The sequence below is a fragment of the Mugil cephalus genome, chromosome 6 (genome assembly GCF_022458985.1).
Source record: "Mugil cephalus isolate CIBA_MC_2020 chromosome 6, CIBA_Mcephalus_1.1, whole genome shotgun sequence".
Lineage (NCBI taxonomy): Eukaryota > Metazoa > Chordata > Actinopteri > Mugiliformes > Mugilidae > Mugil > Mugil cephalus.
In genome coordinates, this window is record NC_061775.1 from 8,339,689 (window position 1) to 8,357,859 (window position 18,171).

Here is an 18,171-nt window from a genome sequence, read left to right on the forward strand (position 1 = left end):
TTCCCAGAAGCTGTGTGGCTCGAACCTTGACTTTGGAGTTCACCTCTAATCTTTTGGAAGTTGTTCTGGGTTCTTTGGTTACTATTCGTATTATATGACCCTTGAATTTGTCATCAATTTTCCACTTGTGGCCACGTCCAGGGAGGTTGGCAACGCTCTCATGGAACTTAAACTTCTTAATAACATGGGAAACTTTAGTCACAGGAACATCCAGCTGCTTGGAGGTGATCTTCTAGCCTTGACCTTTTACACGCCTATTCCTAATCTCCTGAGACAGCTCTCTCCTTAGCTTTCTGGGGTTTATGTTTGTTGTGGAACACATCAAGATCCCAAGCAGCACGGTAAATATTTTTACCCTTTAAATAGACCAACTGACTGATTACAAGTTTGACAACATCTGTGATGCCAATTACAGGACACACCTTAGTTTAACGTCAAATTCTTTTCTATAGATACCATTGCATTAGTATATTTTCTATCATTATTACTTTTGTAGGTATGAAGTTATTTGCAGAGACCACTGTGGCTTTTTCAATCTTTAACATACCAATCATTTTGTACACCTGATCTTACCAGGAACAGTACTAGTACAGGTATACATGCACACGCACAGTCACAAACTCAGACAGACCTGAGTTTTATGCATTTGTGGCCAATTTATTTAACCCAGGAGGACGCAGTGTCAATAAGAATCTTTATTGAAACGTTGCAATATTTGAAGGTTAGTTTAACATACCCATTATTATTTTGTCACTTATCAAATAACAGAACAATCAAAATACTAAATTTGGCAGTTGGCCATGAAGGACACTTTAGTAACAAGAAAATTAATCGTTGGTCGGTGAGGCAGGCACCTTTTTCTCCCTTGTCAGGACAATATACTTTATACAGGCTCTGATTGGATGAAAATATGCTCAAGTGTTACATTACCTGAATTGACGACCACGCTAAATGCTTTAAATCAGTCATGTCCAATTTTAGACTTCATTTTAACAACCCATATCTACATGCAGGACATATTTGGTTCAGTCATTGGTTGAAACTAATTAGAAGTAAGAGACTATTGTTCAAACACAATAGTCACAATGCAAGCACACCGTAATCACTAAACCAAAAGAAACAAAAAACAAAAGGTTGATCTGGGGAAAAAGTGAAAGTGACAGGAACAACAGCTGATAAGGTGCTTCCACAGCGGGGCACTGACCACTAAAAAGCAAACACTGGAGCTCAGGAAGAACAAAAGCCGAGAAATACAGAGGCAGAGTCACAAAACAATGTGCACTTTGGGTGTGGCCTTTTTTTTTCCTTTCCAATATCAAAATCATAGAAAGAGGCAAGTGTTTTTGGCACATCAGTGGTAGCGACAAATCACACCGTTCAGCTGCTTCGCTGACGTGTAAGTCCACCAAGAAAAATATTTAAAAAATCAAAGAAAGCAGTATCTGTTATCAGGCGAAAGTAAAGCAAGTCATTTTTTCCCCCCCACATGCGAAATCTGCACGCAATATAAAGGCGCATCTCAGAAAAAAAAGAAATAATAATAATCACAGGCAAGCGTGGCAACAACGTATCAAAAACAAACTAAAGTCCTGCCACAACACACAGAAAACACCAGAGGAAATCGTGCAGCAGTTTACAGGCTCGTTACAAAAGGAAAAGAAAAACTGCTGTTAAGCGTGGTATAACTGCTTGCATGCAGCTCTGGTAATACACAACACAATCTATCATAAAGGTCCATAAGGCACACATCACACACTGCTATCCTACATCTGTTCTTATTCAATCTTCAACTGAGTATCTGCCAGACACATAAACCGATATTTTATTTAATCATAAAATTATATTTATCATTCGCTTTTATGAACTGTCTGTAAACAAAGTTTAAATGGAATTGGCATATGTTGAAAATTCCCTCTCCCACTACAGTCGTAGGGCTTCACTGGGCATTAGTGACAAAACTCTTTCATAAAACCTCCTGTAGTTATCGAGTCCTCTCATTAAAAAACACACAAGTAATCTGAAAGGTAAGGGTGAAGTGATGTGGTGTTTCGAGCTTTGTGTAGATGGCCGGCTGTCTGTCGCCATCTAGAGGCGACACCGAAGCATCACCACTGGCTGTTGTCGGGGTAGCTCGGTACGGAGGCAGGGTACTGGGGCAAAGTGGGGCCTTGGGCCGTCTGAGCCACAGCGTTGAACCCCGCCTCCCTCACCGGCGCGCTCTTCCACAACCCGGTGCTCCACTCTTGCTGAGCGCGCTCCATGCTACCGCCGCCGCCGCGGTACAGTCTGTGCACCTGCGGCACAAAAACAAACGTGTGTGTGTGCAAGTGTGACACTGTTCTAACAGTGTGTGTGTGTGTGTGTGCGTGTGTTCGGGTTCACGTGTGCAAAAAAAAAGGTGAAAATTGAACTAAGGCAGCTCGTGTGGCCCACTCACCTTAATGAGAACCAGTGCCATTAAAGCAGTCACCAGAGTGAAGAGCACAGTTGTGATAAGCATCACTATAGCGGAGCCCAGATTTGTGCTGAAAAATGTCACTGTTGCAATCCAGCCGCTTTGATGTGATGGCAAGAGCAAGATGGAGTAGTACTGGTTAGTGTTGTCAGACAGTACACACACAGCTAAGTGGATTTAATACAATTGTAATCCTAAAACGAGCCATGAAGCAGTGAGAACTCAGATGCAGTGGAAAAAAAATAAACAGCACAATGGTGATCAGCTGACTTCTCATGACACACTGCACAAGTGAACAGGGTTGTTATCACAAGCAAATGTTGAGTTGCCGGAATTGTTACATTGTTTACACAATAAGTTTCAGATACCACTTAGAGAAAAAATGTGCGAATAAAACTTAATGACTAAAATAAAAATAAGAATTAACACTTGAGGTGTTTGGACACACTACCCCTAGAATTCCTTACCCAGCCTTTCTTTCCATGTTTACATTCAACATGAAGGGGATGACGGTACAACAAACCTGGCAACCAAACGCAACGAAGCAACCCATGTATTACAATTGGAAAATATTTAAAAACCGTTTCACTTTTACATCCACCTTAGTCATATCTGAACAGATGTGAACAGTCAAGACGGGAGGGGAAAGGTGAGAGCTGAGAGACAAACAGTACTGACACACACTGTTTAAAAAAAACCCGTGGGAACGTGTACACAATGTTCAAAGCCTTCAAAGCCGGTGTGGTTCAACTTACCATGTTCCCCAGCCAGGGATGCCTATAGCTTGGATGAGAGACAAGACGCACTGGAGGAAGAAGATGAAGAAGAAGGCCATGAAGTTGAATGAGCTATCAGCCCTGGGACGAACGCGGAGAGAGAATACAAAAAATATCAGAGAACAGACAGCGACCGCAAAAGCAGAGAGTTGGTTTATTTTACTTGTAATGTTGATTCCTTCTTCTGGCTCCCAGACCGAGTCAAACTAGCACTAGTCTAGACAATCTGAGGCTGCCAATAAAACAAGACTCAAAAGGGATAACAAAAAATATCACTTCATACTGTAAGAAATGAGACAACATGTGACACATGTTTTATATGCCCCTTTTCAATGTTTCTAGGATTAAAATAATCATTCTGAAAGTTACATCTCAAAGAACAGAAAACGGATGAATGGACCTAATTATTATTATTATTGATGACAGAATGTTAAAAATAACACCACACGCTTCTCAGCTGCTGTGGTTAACTGCGGAAACAATCTAATATAACACAGTCTGAGATTAACCACATTCACAAAATGTTGTGAATGTGGGTTTTTATGCATTAAATTGTCAGAAGACGTGATCAGATCTTTGTCTGTAGACGGATAACGTACAAACACCTTCCATGTCCAGTTTCTAAACCAGCTAAACAAGCTGTCTTGGCACAGAAGGAGCACGTTAGCTCAAATGATGCTTCCGACATTCAAACTTGTCTGTTTTAATGTTGGTATTATACAGAGTTCCCTTAAGACTCAAGATGCTCTTAAGTGAACTGTTCGATGAACCTACATACTGTATGAGAAATCAACAAACACAAGTGTTAACTGGATCCGGCGACTCAATCTTTTCCAAGTGACACTAGTCTCCCTTAATTTGTGAATCAATACCTCACAGTGTGTCATGGCTCATACAGTTTGTGTGTGACATTTCACAGAGTGACGCGTGTGTTAGCTTTAGAGCCAAACATGGTGTCCTCCATGGATTCAGTTTCAACCACCTCTGTGTGTAAATTCTGTACCGTGGTACTTTTCAAAAACCACACCGTGCGCCCTCTGCCCATACATATCTGTCTTCCTGTGACAGGAAAAGGAAATTTAATTAGGTTGACTATAGTAGTGCACCTGTTGTATTATGTGTAATAATTGCTACAACACCCAGGAGACTGAAATGATTCCCATTTGTCCAGTTGGACACAGATGCAAAAGATACACAGAATTTCTTAGAGCCATATAATAAATAATATTAGATTTAGAACCATTACTTTAGTGCCACATTACAGCCTTTTAGCTTGTTCGGATGCAGAAAACCTTTTACAGGCTTTTATAACATCCATCTACCTTTTACCCATGAACAAGAGGTAATCGTGTCATCCACAACACTGCTGCCCTTACAAGCTCTAAGAAGTTTGATCATATTAATTGATTTCTTTGTGCTGGCGATATTATGCAGTTAAAATCCTTGTTTAACTGAAGCGTTTTGAGTAGACTGCTTCCTATATCCTATCTTGTCTTTTAAATTATCTTCAGTCACTTAATGCTGGTCATATAAGAGCTGCTAGATCTAACACAAAAGCTTTTATTGGTACAGCCTTAGGTCGTTGAGTTTTCTTATTTGCACCTTGGGACCTCTAGTAATTTGTAATAATTACAGACGTCGTCTGTGATCTTAATCCCATGTAAATCAGCCATATCCATAATTCGAATTTATTCAAATCATTTCTCACAAAGGTCCCGTGATAAAAGTAATCCAGCGTGAACTGGCATCTCTCGGATTTTTGTTTTTCGTTTTCACACATATTGTTTGATTTGCGTCTTTTTTCTGCCCCTTTTCATTAAATAATGATAAAGGATGCGTTATACATCAAAGCCTGGGCAGATGTTGGGGGGCACAGTTCTAAATCACATGACACCCTCAGGTAAAACTAATCCTGGCCGAATAAGGATTTAGAAAGGGAGGCTCTCTTAAGATTTCCCCATCTAGGCTTTTAACCCAACATTTTTTCCTTACACTATGGCCAATCAGGACAAACATGAAACTTTGACGACTAGTACCCTCGATTCTATTTTTGTTTGCGCCAAATGTACTTTTTGAATTTACCACTCTGTTAGTGTGTTAACATTTCTACCTGCAGTTTTAGGTTTGTGGGCACAGATTGACAGTATCTTAACATTAAGTCTTAGTGAGTGCGTTTGATGTTACACTGTAACCTATAAGGTATGCAGAAAACCCCTCAGGTGGTGTGCACTTTTAAACTTCAAACTGAAGTTGCTCATAAATGATCTGGTACAAGAGTAACTAACCTGAAAGCTTTGTAGAGCGGTCTGAACCAGCAGGTGTAACTACAGGGGCTGAACAGGACGAGCCAGAGGAGGGAAAAGCCGAAGTTTGTTGCCCCTCCACCACCGGCCCACCAAGCAATACACGAGATCACATTCATGAAAAGTGTAGCTGAGTACACTGCGGGGGGGAGAGGAAGGAAAGTGTGGCGGGAGAAGAAGGGAAGTGAGTTATTTGTAAACTCTCGTCTGGAAGAGATCTGTCTGAACGACTTAAAGTTAACGCATGTATATGAAAACGCGTACTCATCCAAAGCGTGTAGACTCTGCGCACTAATAGCTGCTGAGGTCCAGGAATTTCTTCCTCGATATTTTGGTAAAAGCAAGGCTTAATTCTTAGAAACTGGGGCAGCGGAGGAAAGTTGTTGACACGCTCTGAAAGAGGAAACAAAGTGTCATCATCATGCAAAAAAATTCATACATCCGTTGGTCAGCATGTCTGAGTACATACACTGCAGCAAGGAGGGAGACAACACTGGGAAAATTATGAAATGACAAACCTGCCATTTTGAAATCCCACTTCTTTCCTGGATAACAGGAGGACACAGAAATCAACTGTTAACACACTGATATCATTACAGGCATGTTGCACGTTTTGAAACATTTTTCAACATTTTTTTTTTTATTTTCAATTCAAAGTGTTATTTGTTGGCTGTATGTTCACAGTTTAAATGACTGAGATGACCTACAGCCCGTTTCAGGACTAGTAAACATCGTACTACTAATTAACCTCAGCATGTATCTGAGCTGTGCCTCACCTGAAGTACAACTTTGTTTAAACCCTTCTCTAATCCCAATACACTTAACACGCAATTACACCTACGTGTAATTACCAAATGTTTACTTTGTGTGCGACATTGCACAGTAGATGGACGCTAGTTCAGTGGTCGAGCAGGGAGCAGATATGAGCACAGTGTGCCTTTATCTCAAGCTGCTGCTTCATTTGACTGAACGTTTGGTAACTGACAAGAACCGAAAGAGTGCAAATGCTAGCGGGTTAACGTCAATCCTAACCGATGTGTGTCAGTTTTTACCGGGATAACGTTTAGCTCCTTACGTTTCCGTCGACAACTGCAGGGGTCCGTCCGGGAATCATTCAGGATGCGCTTCTTCGACCCCCCCTCCTCAAATCCAACCACGACTGCGCCGCAGCAAGTAGCGTGTGTAGTTCTCTGCGGTTTACAGTCGACACGTCCGGTCGCCTGAAGAACTACAAATCCCAGAACTCAACGGGCGGTTAACGGAAAATGCGTGACTCCAACATGACACCCGTCCACAGGGATCCGATCCCACCCATAGTCTAATCGCTACTAGACGGATCCCGCCCAGTCCCCGATGTCTAAACTGTTTATAACGGGCCCTTGTAATCACTCTAGAGCAGATAACAATTGTTATTCATTTAACAGCTGAGTCAGAAAGTAGGCTACGTTATAAAATATGTTTCAGAATCTGTGAATGGATCTATTGGCTAAAGGTGTTGGTAGTATCACGCACTATGCCTTACTTATCATAACAGTTGCGAACTAAACAGCGCCCCGGAGAGCACCAGAATAAGTGGACTTTATCGCGATTGCTGTCGTCCATCTCACATAAATAAATGTAAAAGAAACAATCCAAGTTTCACATTCACTCAACATGGCAACTCTGACTTCTGAAAGTCAAACTCCGCGGCCAATCACAGAGCTCGAGACATTAGTCAGAAGGCGTGTTCACACTTCTGTCGCTTCATAGCACAGATTATCCCTTTATGGATATTATGTGCGTAAAGATTACACATTTAGACCACTGAACAATAACAGGCCATGGGTTTTCGCATCTTAATATAACACAACTTCTGAAATTACAACCCAATGTAGGTAATTTCACAGGCCCTCCTTTGGAGGTTAAAGTTACCCTTAAACGCGCAACGCAGTCGTGCAAACCAAACACCCCTCAAGTATCCAGGTGACCCGGCGTTAGCCAATCAGAGGCGACTACGGGTGGACGTCACATACTCCCGCCAATTCCGACTGAGGAGCGCGAGGCAGCCAACGGGGTAAACCAAGCAAGGAGGGAGCATGTTGGAGCGGTAGAGAGAGTAGGCACTATGTTTAATGTGAAGTAAATTAGAAATACATGTCGTTAAAATAGCAGCGCGGTATTCTGTTCGTTGCTGTTCAGGTGTTTACGTGAACCTGTGCTGCTGTTTTGAAGTCGTTTTGTCGGAGACAACGAGAGAGGGTTAGTGGTTGGGATGTTGGCGGCGGAAAACCCAGCAGTGGACGGACATTTGGCACCAGCGACTCCCCGCAGAAGAGGTAACGCTAACACCTATCTAGCAAATGCTTATAGGAACTCTCCAACTAACACTATTATTTCATTTATTGAACGCGGTTGTATCTTAAATGACACAGCGAATACGAAATGATGACAAAACTACATAAGTTAAACCACTTCGAGCCTATAACCTTAGTAAACGAACACATCTCGTTTTAGTTAAGCAGCTATGAGCGTTTGTTATGGACATTGTTACAAACTAACGTTATTTGTGTTAATACTAATATCTGCTGTGAACTTTAAAGTATGGTGCACTGCTAACTGGCTAAGGTTACGTTGCTGTTATGATGCCGGTTGCTAACCAGGATGCTTCAACGTCACAAGAAAAAACTAACACTGCGTTAAAGTATTTAAGACAGTCGTCAATTTGTTAGTGTTTCATGTTTATTAAACTATATCGTATGATGGAAATGGCTCAACAGTGCAGCCGCTTGCTGTGCTAGCTCCTAGCCTCCACCTCAGCTGCCAGTAGCTGATTTTATTGGGTTAGCAGACAAGCTAGTCCGGTACTAGCACCAAACATCAAATCGGAAGTCAAACACTCAAAGTTAATTAACTGTCTTTACTTGTTTACAGGTTTAGTAAATGTTGGAACATTACACAGTGTTATCATCTGTGTCTATAGTTGTAGAGTTTGTGTTGTGTCGTCGTCCTTTCTTGGCCTGACAGCCCCGAGGTGCTTGAGCCGCAGACTCGAGCACCGGGCCTGCACCACGGACTGATCCACCGGTTGGCGGGAGAGCAAACCCAACACAACCATCACAGTCTGCGCAATGCTCTAACGTTAGCACGCCGATGTTTAAAAAGTGGCGTGACATTCAGTGGTGCACGTTTTCAAATGTAACAGCAGTGGACAACCTGAACTTTCTTTAGTTCAGGTTGATTAGGATCAAGTGTGCAAAAGCCTCAGTACATTAGTTACATAGCGTTATTCCGCTGGTAAACAAATGGTAGAAAAAAGGGAGAATAAAAAGTGGCTGCGTGGAAGCGATAATGTAACATAGTTTTATATTAAAAGCTTTGTTTGCCTTTGTTGTCACCTTAAGCCTTTTATTTATTTGCCACTAATGTCTGCAGTGAAAACAGTAGAGCTACTCTGGTACACAGCTGTAAAAACCTGGTAATTCATTATTCTTTCTGAGCACTATTGATGGCAATTTAACATTGAAAATTACAATATGCTGCAAAGAAGTTTTGTCATAAAGTGTTATTTTCTAACGTGTCATTGTTGTGTTGTTGTTTTTCATCAGGTATGGATTGTAAGTCCAGTGGCAATGCTAGCAAGAAACTTATCCAAGGTGAGTATAAGAATTTACACACTTTGAAAATGTTGTCCAAGAGAATGAGACTTCAGAACCCACTTATAGTTATATGTTAAACGTGTCTTTTAATGGTGATCGGCTCTCAAGAAAACGAAGAACCAAAACCACTTGACTAAACCTATCTACGGTGTAGATATTTTTACACTTGAAAATAAAGTCAGTCAGGCAGTAATTTGTAATTTATGCAATGTAGATTTTTGGAGTTGGTATTAGGGGGTGTCATTAAACTTGATTCATGACTTACATAAAAAGTCCACCCATTACACTTAGGCAAAGGCTGCACTGAAACAGTGACAAACACCGCGTGCTGCCTTTAAAAGAAAAGAAAAAAGTTTTGCTGTCAAGATAAAACAATACTGCGTAGAGAGTTGCAGAGTTTATTGTGTTGGATGACCAGTCCGTTTCTGTAGCAGATCACACAGGTTTTCGTTGTCTATTTCATCTTCTTTTCTGGACATTACATTCATTTTCACAGCCCTTTTTATTGCGCTTAACACAGGTGCACACATGCTCTAGGAGAATACAAGTAACGTGAGAAAAGCCTTTATGAATCAAATGTTGTTAAAGATTGAATCAGGAGTTGGATCGGCTGATGCACAATATTAATAGATCAATATAAGATCAGGGAGCATAAAAACATGGATCGGGACATCCCTACTTTCTGTATCACTTAGTCTCTCCAGGTTACTCCCGTCTTTTATGTACTGATTACATTGTGTTTGTGTTCGACATTTGCATAGTACCCTCAAATGCTCGAATTTTTTTATTTTCTGTTTTTTTGTAGCTCGTCTCCCATTCAAGCGCCTGAACACTGAACCTAAAGAGAACCAGCTGCCCAAGCGCCCATGTGCCCATGCCTGCCCCGAACATGGAGACTCAGACAGGCAGAATGGGGACGAATCCTCTCCGCTCTCCGTGTGCAGTGGACCGCCTTTGGTTAATGGTCGCGGGCCACTTGATGGCTTCCTGAACCGCAGGCGTCCCACGCCGTCAGACGAGAACATGGTCATAGATCTGACAGACAACACACCATCTTGTGCAAAGCGCCTTGCTTCACCTGCTCCTGCCTCTCCGTCCCTCCCAACAAAAGACCAGCCTCCCTGCAAAGACAAAACAGCCTCATCTGAGAAATCCACCGATGCCGGTGACACTCCTAAAAGACACACTTTAGACTGCACAGGAGACGACAGCGATGAGGAAGAAGATCTGACGGCATCTGTCTCGCAACTTGATACAACGCAGGATTCTGACAGTGAGCCAGAAGAGCAAAATGAGTCAGGAAATGTTTCTAGTGTTGGAAACAGGTCCGTGCAGTCGCCTTCATCAGACAGCTCCACGTCTGAAAGCTCCCCAGAAAAGTCCAGTGACCCAACACCTACAGTATGTACAACACCCATTCCCAGCGCGGTGTAATATGTACCACATATTATTACAAAAACATAAATCAGTGCCCTAATTGATTTTATTTAGACTTATGAGCATTGGTGAAACACTAGAATTATTGTAATCAAAAATAATATCAAAATATACCACATTATCAAGTCTGTTGCAATAACTTATCCCCCTTTAAATTGTGCCATTTCACCATTAAGTTTTTTTTCTTTTCAGGAGTCAAAGACGACCCCCAAGATACCAGCAGAGAAAAAGATGAAAAGACGCTCACTGAAGGTAAGACTTTTTGGTGTGCACACCAAAATATGGGTTTTATTTCTCTGTTTGAGTTGTAAACATAAACAAAACATTTTGTTTGTGTTCTTACCTACTTTATTAGAAAACTCACAGAAAATCTGTATTTATAGAGTTTACAAGAACAAGAAGAGAGGCTTCGGCTGCAACAGGAAAAGGAACGACAGAAGGAAGAGGCCAAAGCTGCCAAGCAGAAAAAGAAAGAAGAGGCACGCAAACTTAAGGAGGCACGAGAAAGGGAAAAACGTGAGAAAAAGGAAAAAGATGAGCGTGAGAAGCGAGAGAAAAAAGAGAAGGAGGAGAAGGAAAAGGCAGAGAGGTTAAAAGCAAAAGAGGAGCTGCGAAAATCCAAGCAGGAGTGAGTAACAGCAGGTCAAAGTATTTGAATGTTGGTGTAAAATGTGACTGAGATATTCATTATTATATGTTCTTTTCCCTTAAAATTTTCCTCAGGGCTAAGCTGGAAGAAAAGCGAAAGAAAGAGGAGGAGAAACGAATGAAAGAAGAGGAGAAACGGTTGAAAGAAAAGAAAGATGTAAGGCGATGCACATATTGGTATAAGCTTGTTTCTTATCAGAAGAGAACAACTGAATAATCTGTTGAATGTTCTGTTTTGTTTCCAGCGTCTCAAAGCTGAGAAAGCTGAAATTACACGGTTCCTACAGAAACCCAAAATCCAACAAGCTCCAAAGGTCAGTAGATCACAAGCTTGTTTTTTTTTTTTTTTGGCAGGGGGGTTATTACGGCTGTGGAAATTACAGAGCTCATTTATATTCCCTGTATATAAACCCTCTGAACTGCCATGTAATGACTAATATTTTGAACTGAACTCATTAACCCGTCTTGTCGTTTCAGACACTTGCTGCTGCTTGTGGGAAGTTTGCTCCGTTTGAAATAAAAGAACACATGGCTCTGGCCCCACTGTGCCGGGTTCATTGCGAGGACTCTGCTCTAGAGGACCTGGACCGGTGTTTGTTGAACCCTGCTGATAACCTGAACGGACTAAAAGACTGGATTGGGCACAAACCCAGACGGTCTGGACCCACCAAACCTAGACAGACAGACTCACTCAGGTGAGACTGGAAATCTCATATCCACACTTCTTTTCCCTCATTGCTTCATTTTTAGGAAGCTGGAATGAAGATTGTCAGTAAGCGTACGTCCTAAAGAACTAACAGATTCTTTTGGTATGTGTAAATTATAGATTTCATGCACCCTCCTAAATTTGAACAATATATATTTTCAAAATATTGAATAGTTTATTATATAGAATCAGGTGTAGTTCCTCATACGTGTAACGCAGTTTGTTCATTTCAGCATTTACTGATAGCAGCACTAGTGTTATGTACAAAGAGACAGTTTCTGCTCTCCCACTGGCTTCTCTCAGTTTAACTAAGCAAATAGGTAGGAGCCTCCTACTGGATTATCTGTCTGCTAACAACAAGTTATTTAACCCCAACTGATGCAAAGACTAGCTGCTCATTTCTTTAACAAACATGTGGAAAAACATCCAGTGGTGGTGAGAAGAGTCAAATCACTGGCATGCATCAAGTGGAGAAAACATCTAACAAAGAAACCACTAGAGTTGGGTTAAGAACTGTCCAGCGCATTAGTAAAAACTATAAGGATAGTGAGGAACCATCGTCTTCCAGGAAGAGATGTGGTCAGAAAAAACATCTTGATTGATCGTGATCATTTGGAAAAATCAAATGGAAGAAACACAACAGTAGAACTCAGGGCTGCGTTTAATAGTAAAAGTAAGAGCAGGGGAACTCGAGGGATTGGGACTGAACAGCCATGTAGCCTTAAGAAAACCACTAATCAATGAGGCCAACTGGGAAAAAAGGCTTCAACTTAGGGAGCATAAAGACTGAACTCTGGAGCAATGGAAGAAGGTCATGTGGTCTGATGAGTCCAGATTTACCCTGTTCAAGAGTGATGGGGCATCAGGGCAAGAAGAGAGGCAGATGAAGTGATGTCCCATCATTCTTAGTGTCTATTGTACAAGTCTGTGGGGACAGTGCTGTGATCTGGGGTTTCTACTCAGGTCTAGGTTCAGCAACATTATGACCAAAGAATGACGTCAGCTGAATATACTGAATGACCAGGTTATTACATCAATGGACTTTTTCTTCTTCTGATGGCATATTGTTATATTTCAAGAGGAAGTTAGGATTCATGGGGCTCAATTTGTGAAAGAGGTTCAGGGAGAATGAGACATCATTTTCATACATGGTTTGGCCACCGAAGAGTCCCCACTGAGACTTTTTGACACGTACTGGAGAAGGCTTTGTGCAGTGGTCAGACCATTATCAACACAAGATCTTGGTGAAAAACGAATACACTGGATGGAAATAAATCTTGTGACATCACAGAAGCTTCGTATTGGAAAAAATACAACATATGCTGCTATATTCAAACGGTGGTGTAATGTAATATTAGATTATGTGACTTTTTTTTTTCTTTTCTTTTTTTTTTTGGCTTGGCAGTGTATGTTTTACCAAACCCTTTCCACAGTTTTTCTTTATTTTATTTTTTTTATATACAATGTCTTGTGCTTTGGTACAACATTGCATTAGATGTATATGTGGTTAATTGCTATTTCTTTCAATGTCCGCTTTCTTTTAGGGAGTGTTTAGTAGTAGAAGGGCCAAAACCGGATGGGGTACCAGACCGTAGACGTTATGGACCCATGAAGCTGCTGCAGTTCCATGAGAACTACCGTCCAGCGTACTGGGGGACCTGGAGCAAGAAGAGTTCACACATCACGCCTCGCTGCCCCCTCAGACAAGACAAGGTAACCAGGGTTATCACATAACGGAGCTTTGCCTTTTAGTCACCATTAAGATCATAGGCCTTTATTCAGTGGTACCACTTCATTTTAATTTCTGTGTTTTTCCACCACAGGTTTTACTTGACTATGAGGTGGACAGTGATGAAGAATGGGAGGAAGAGGAACCAGGAGAGTCTCTGTCTCATAGTGAAGGGGTGAGCTTTATTCAAGGATGAAAAACGTGGATCTTCCTTTATTTTAGTTGGTATCTACATTGATTCACAGTTCTTAAATACCACACTAACAGAAGGATCTGTACACTGACATCTATAAATTACATACATTGTACATAATATTGCATTCCCACCTTATTCTTTTAAAGTCTTCATGGTGTATGTTTTGACATTGAGAAGACGCATTCAGCCACGAGTTATTAAATCAGTCTCTGCTCGTGTCTGTTTGTAATAATGATGCCGACTCATAGATTCTCATGCCAAACTTATAAGCCTATAATTTTATTTTAGTTCAAAAATGTAAAAACACACTCTGATAAACACTTATTTAAATAATTTTAATCAAATTCTTGTAACGCCACTACATACATTTACAATACAACATACAGTGAATGTACACCCCAGCCCAAACCATTTGTTGGTGATAATGAAACCTTTGAAAGGCATCTTCAGTTTTAAATCCCTCCCTCTTGGTTCCCTCAACAAGGCAACAAAGTTATCTGCACCGACTGTCAGTGCAAACAGGAGGAACATGAGGAAGGAAGCTCTTTTTGTTTTTTTACTCAAGCAACTGCTGCATCCATTCACACTGTTTTATTCATCTTGTAACCATACAACAAATGTTGAATATTAATTTCACGTTTTAAAAGTCTTGAACACTTGTTCACTTTTAGGAAGACGAAGAGGAAGGAGGTGAAGATGATGATGAAGACGATGACGGCTTCTTTGTTCCTCATGGTTACCTTTCAGATGATGAGGGAGCTCTGGAAGAGGAGGTATGAATTTAACATACCTGCTGTTTTAATTGTCTGCAGAGGGTTTTTTCTATTTTGGATTGCCCCACTGCTAACACACATGCAACCTCACAGGAGGGTGGAGACCTGGAGAAGCAAAAGCTGCGTCAGAAACTTAAAGCTCGAGAGTGGGATGAACTGATGTCAACCAAGAAGAAGATGAAGGTGCTGGAGCCGGTGGTGAGGGGCTGCATTTGGGAGGGAGAAGCTCTTGGTTTGGAGCTTCTCCAACCTTATGGTGTGTGTCTGGTAGAGCCTTTACCGAAGGCAGACACCAGCCCCAGCCCCGAGGAACTGTCACAGAAATGTCTCAGAGAAGCACAACGTAAGTGTATCATCATGTCGATGGGTGAGAGACGGAGGTCGAGGTTATGTTGAGGCACATGTTTCTATTACGACTCCTTTACGGTCTCTTTTTGCCACAAGGTCCCTGGTCACTACATGCTGCTAGTCTGTTCCTGTGTTTATGCCTCATAACTATTGTTCTGTTTACATTAAAAATATACATTTCACAATTAATCACACAATGAATAAGAATTTGAATTGGCCCATGTTTCTGTAGGAAGTTGAATTTACTTATGGTTCATAAAGAGCAAATGCAGGGCAGAGGAAATGAGCATAAATCCTCAGTCTAATATCATTAAATCAATATAAATTATCTTTGTAATGAGGATGTACTCTTAATGTTTATTTGTGCCTATTATAAAACTCTGATGTTTTTTTTTTCGTTGGGCAGTACTCGGCCAGCTGCTCCCTCTGCTGCATGGCAATGTCAACAGCGGCAAAGTGATCATCAGCGAGTTTCAGGAGTTCTGTCGTGGACAGTCCTCCTCATCATCATCACCTCCCGATCTGTCCAGCCCCCAGAGTCCAGCAGAAAACATCCCCACCAGGTGAGACAGTGTCACAGTTTATGTCTAAAGTGGAATTATTTAACTTGTGTCTTGACCAAAACTAAAACAAACATTACCTCTGTCATGTAAATGTCCTCTTCCCCCTCCCTCTGTGATTAGAATACAACTGAAGCGCCTGATCAAGAACAACGCTGTTTATGAGAAGCGCTCCACTTACAGACGCTGCTGCTGGTATGTGCACACAGAGGTCCTGAGCCGTTACGGCCAGGAGGCTCTCCCAGTGCCCTGCCAGTGGACCTACCTCACCACAGGAGCTCGCGAAGAGTCCCGTGAAGAACCCCAGGCAGCCACAGGTTCTCAGGGAAACTCTCCCACTACACCCCAGACCTCCTCCGCCACCACGCCCTCATCCTCCAGTAAGAGGAAGAGCACGGGCAGCATGTCCATCACCAAGTTCATGAAGAAATGTGCTGATCCTGAGCAGGTAGCCAAACACTGGTTGTTATATTTTAGTCGCATTTTGACATCTTTTAATGACATCATCCTACAAACTGACTGTCGCTTGGTACTGTTTCTGTAAGGTGGAACCAATGGAGACTGACGGTTTCCAGGCCGACACTGAGGAGGACGATGACGACGACTGTGTCATTATTTCCCCAGAGAGTGGTGAGTTTCCAACATTCAGAAATGGGAACAACGGGGAGAATGAAAAGTAAAAACTAAACGGCATATCGGTTATTTTCTGATTGTTTCATCGTAGCTTCATGCTAAAACAGAAATAAACAAAGCAACAGCTCGGCATAACCCCGCAGGAAGATGCTTCGTTGCTAGACTGATTGTGAACTCAGCCTAGAGACAGAGACAGGACAGGACTCTAACCTGGTCACTAGTATGTTTTTATAGCCTTCCCTTCACACCCTGATTCTGTCATTGAGTGGGGGCTACACCAGCTGTACATCTTTAACTCGTGTGCACATGATAGAAATACACTGATGCGACAATGATTGAAAATCCTATGTCACTGTTGATATGTGACACAAAGTGGCCATACAGACGTCCCATTCCCAAAGAAAAATGTAGAAAACCTGTAATAATAATGACGCCTAGAGGTATCATGGAGCGACACATCTATTGTTTACCTTATTTAGCAACCGTAACATAGGACTTGACAGATAGTAGGAGTTCCTCCGGTTAGTGGTCAGCAGACCAGTTGTTTGCCTTTATTGATACATGGATGCAGCTGCAGAGTTGATACAGGTCTTGAGTTTTCCTGTGTGGTTTAAGGCTCCTACCAGTGATTTAAAGGAACTCTTTATTACCTGTGACTTTTCAGGCCCTACCAGAAAGAACTCCGGAAAGGGAGACTGTCTAGTCGAAGTCACCCCCTCTGACACTGCTGCTCTCCCTGAGGCTAGCTCTGCTTCTACACTTGCCACAGTCTGAGGATGGAGCAGGCCGCCTCCCCAAACCTAGCTACCCTGCCACCCTCATTAATTCCTCGTTCCTGGATCTGAACTCTGTCCAAGACAGAATCAAGTCTTCAAGCAAGAATAAGCACCACACTCTGGTACAGGCTTCTCACAGGAGGTAGTGTCTGCTCAGAATAATGAGATTCCTGTTGGTTTAAAAGAGTGTATCCATCTTGCCTGTAAAAGTTGTGTATAAAATAAGAGTGACTGACTTGATTATCGAGGACAGATTTGTCTCGCGTTCATTAACCATGTCTGATTTTTGCGTTAAAGTTCCTGTCAGGCGTGTACAGCAGGGGCCTCTCTCCATATGAGATGTGTCTCTCTGGCTCCGCTTTAGCTACTGCAGACTGGGTTGGATAGAAACAGGAAGAGCAGAACGCAAATGGCCAATATTAATGAGAAGAAGCATCCAAGACGGATGTAGTTCATCAGAAATTAGCGGTGGGGAAAGACAGTGTCCAGCTGTGTGTTGTCGCTGTGACTTCAAATTGGTACATTTATTCTGCGATTTCAAATTCTGACAACTCACTGAAGTAGTTGCTAGATCTGTCCTTGTACAGTTAGGTCCAGTGTCACAATGTTTTATAAATATGTATTTTGTGTATTTTTTCAAGAATACTTGAACAAGTTAAGTTCATTAAACATGAATAAAAGTACTGCACTTTTAGATTCTGTTCATTGGTCACTTTTCATCACTTTTCTGTGGAGAAGATTTTGCATCAAGAACTGTCCTGGTAATGAAAACATTTTCTACAGTGTTTCTTCAACCTGATGGAAATCAGTCGGACGCATACAAGTTTCCACGTCCCAGAGAATTTTTACAGCTTTATTGGCGTCACCGAATACATTCAATAAAAGATGGCACATTTCGAGCAGCTCTGCTCACATTAATTCCATCTTTGCTCGTCTTCACAGATATTTATTTTACAACTATCACACTGCTGAGCCTCTTGGAAACGTCAAATGACAAACACGCACACAATGTGACAGTCATACCAAGTGTTTGTACCAGGTGTTAATACGGTAATAAAAATATTTCCTACTGAACATATGGTCCAAGGTTTACCCCACTCCTTTAAATCGTCTCAGGTTTGTTCTGGTACATGAGGCATGTTTATCCTGACGGCTACTATTCTGAATATTAGTGAAGTATTCATGTCTATGTAAAT

General features: G+C 41.7%; 2 protein-coding genes across 3 annotated transcripts; one reads left to right on the top strand and one right to left on the bottom strand.

Annotated features, from left to right (window-relative positions):
* Nucleotides 1-677: 677 nt before the first annotated feature.
* Nucleotides 678-6,759, bottom strand: scamp4 (secretory carrier membrane protein 4). 2 transcript variants are annotated; one of them, XM_047587749.1, is made up of 7 exons: nucleotides 6,610-6,759; nucleotides 6,053-6,079; nucleotides 5,799-5,927; nucleotides 5,517-5,673; nucleotides 3,211-3,312; nucleotides 2,438-2,555; nucleotides 678-2,294 (listed from the first exon to the last, which is right to left on the bottom strand). In XM_047587749.1, the coding sequence occupies exons 2-7, from the start codon at nucleotides 6,057-6,059 to the stop codon at nucleotides 2,106-2,108; spliced, it is 702 nt and encodes a 233-aa protein (XP_047443705.1). In that variant the 5' UTR covers nucleotides 6,060-6,079; nucleotides 6,610-6,759; the 3' UTR covers nucleotides 678-2,105. The 2 variants fall into 2 exon arrangements, with proteins under 2 accessions (XP_047443705.1, XP_047443706.1); XM_047587750.1 differs by having other exon boundaries at nucleotides 6,587-6,749.
* An 800-nt stretch (nucleotides 6,760-7,559) lies between these two features.
* chaf1a (chromatin assembly factor 1, subunit A (p150)) lies at nucleotides 7,560-17,669 on the top strand. Its single transcript, XM_047586793.1, has 16 exons — nucleotides 7,560-7,849; nucleotides 9,119-9,166; nucleotides 9,975-10,570; nucleotides 10,799-10,858; nucleotides 10,990-11,234; nucleotides 11,330-11,411; nucleotides 11,500-11,568; nucleotides 11,732-11,949; nucleotides 13,505-13,673; nucleotides 13,784-13,864; nucleotides 14,557-14,658; nucleotides 14,752-15,001; nucleotides 15,413-15,569; nucleotides 15,690-16,014; nucleotides 16,112-16,196; nucleotides 16,864-17,669. The coding sequence occupies exons 1-16, from the start codon at nucleotides 7,786-7,788 to the stop codon at nucleotides 16,971-16,973; spliced, it is 2,661 nt and encodes an 886-aa protein (XP_047442749.1). The 5' UTR covers nucleotides 7,560-7,785; the 3' UTR covers nucleotides 16,974-17,669.
* Nucleotides 17,670-18,171: the final 502 nt, after the last annotated feature.

Excerpts from the sequence above, each read along its gene's own strand:
- scamp4 (XM_047587749.1), bottom strand. Across the intron at positions 5,674-5,798 it reads AGTCTACACGCTTTGGATGA|TGTACTCAGCTACACTTTTC; the intron begins GTACGCGTTTTC and ends TCCCCCCCGCAG. Across the intron at positions 3,313-5,516 it reads CCGCTCTACAAAGCTTTCAG|GGCTGATAGCTCATTCAACT; the intron begins GTTAGTTACTCT and ends CGTTCGTCCCAG.
- chaf1a (XM_047586793.1), top strand. The coding sequence starts at position 7,786 with ATGTTGGCGGCGGAAAACCCAGCAGTGGACGGACATTTGGCACCAGCG. Across the intron at positions 10,571-10,798 it reads CCAGTGACCCAACACCTACA|GAGTCAAAGACGACCCCCAA; the intron begins GTATGTACAACA and ends TTTTCTTTTCAG. Across the intron at positions 15,570-15,689 it reads GCAGAAAACATCCCCACCAG|AATACAACTGAAGCGCCTGA; the intron begins GTGAGACAGTGT and ends CTCTGTGATTAG.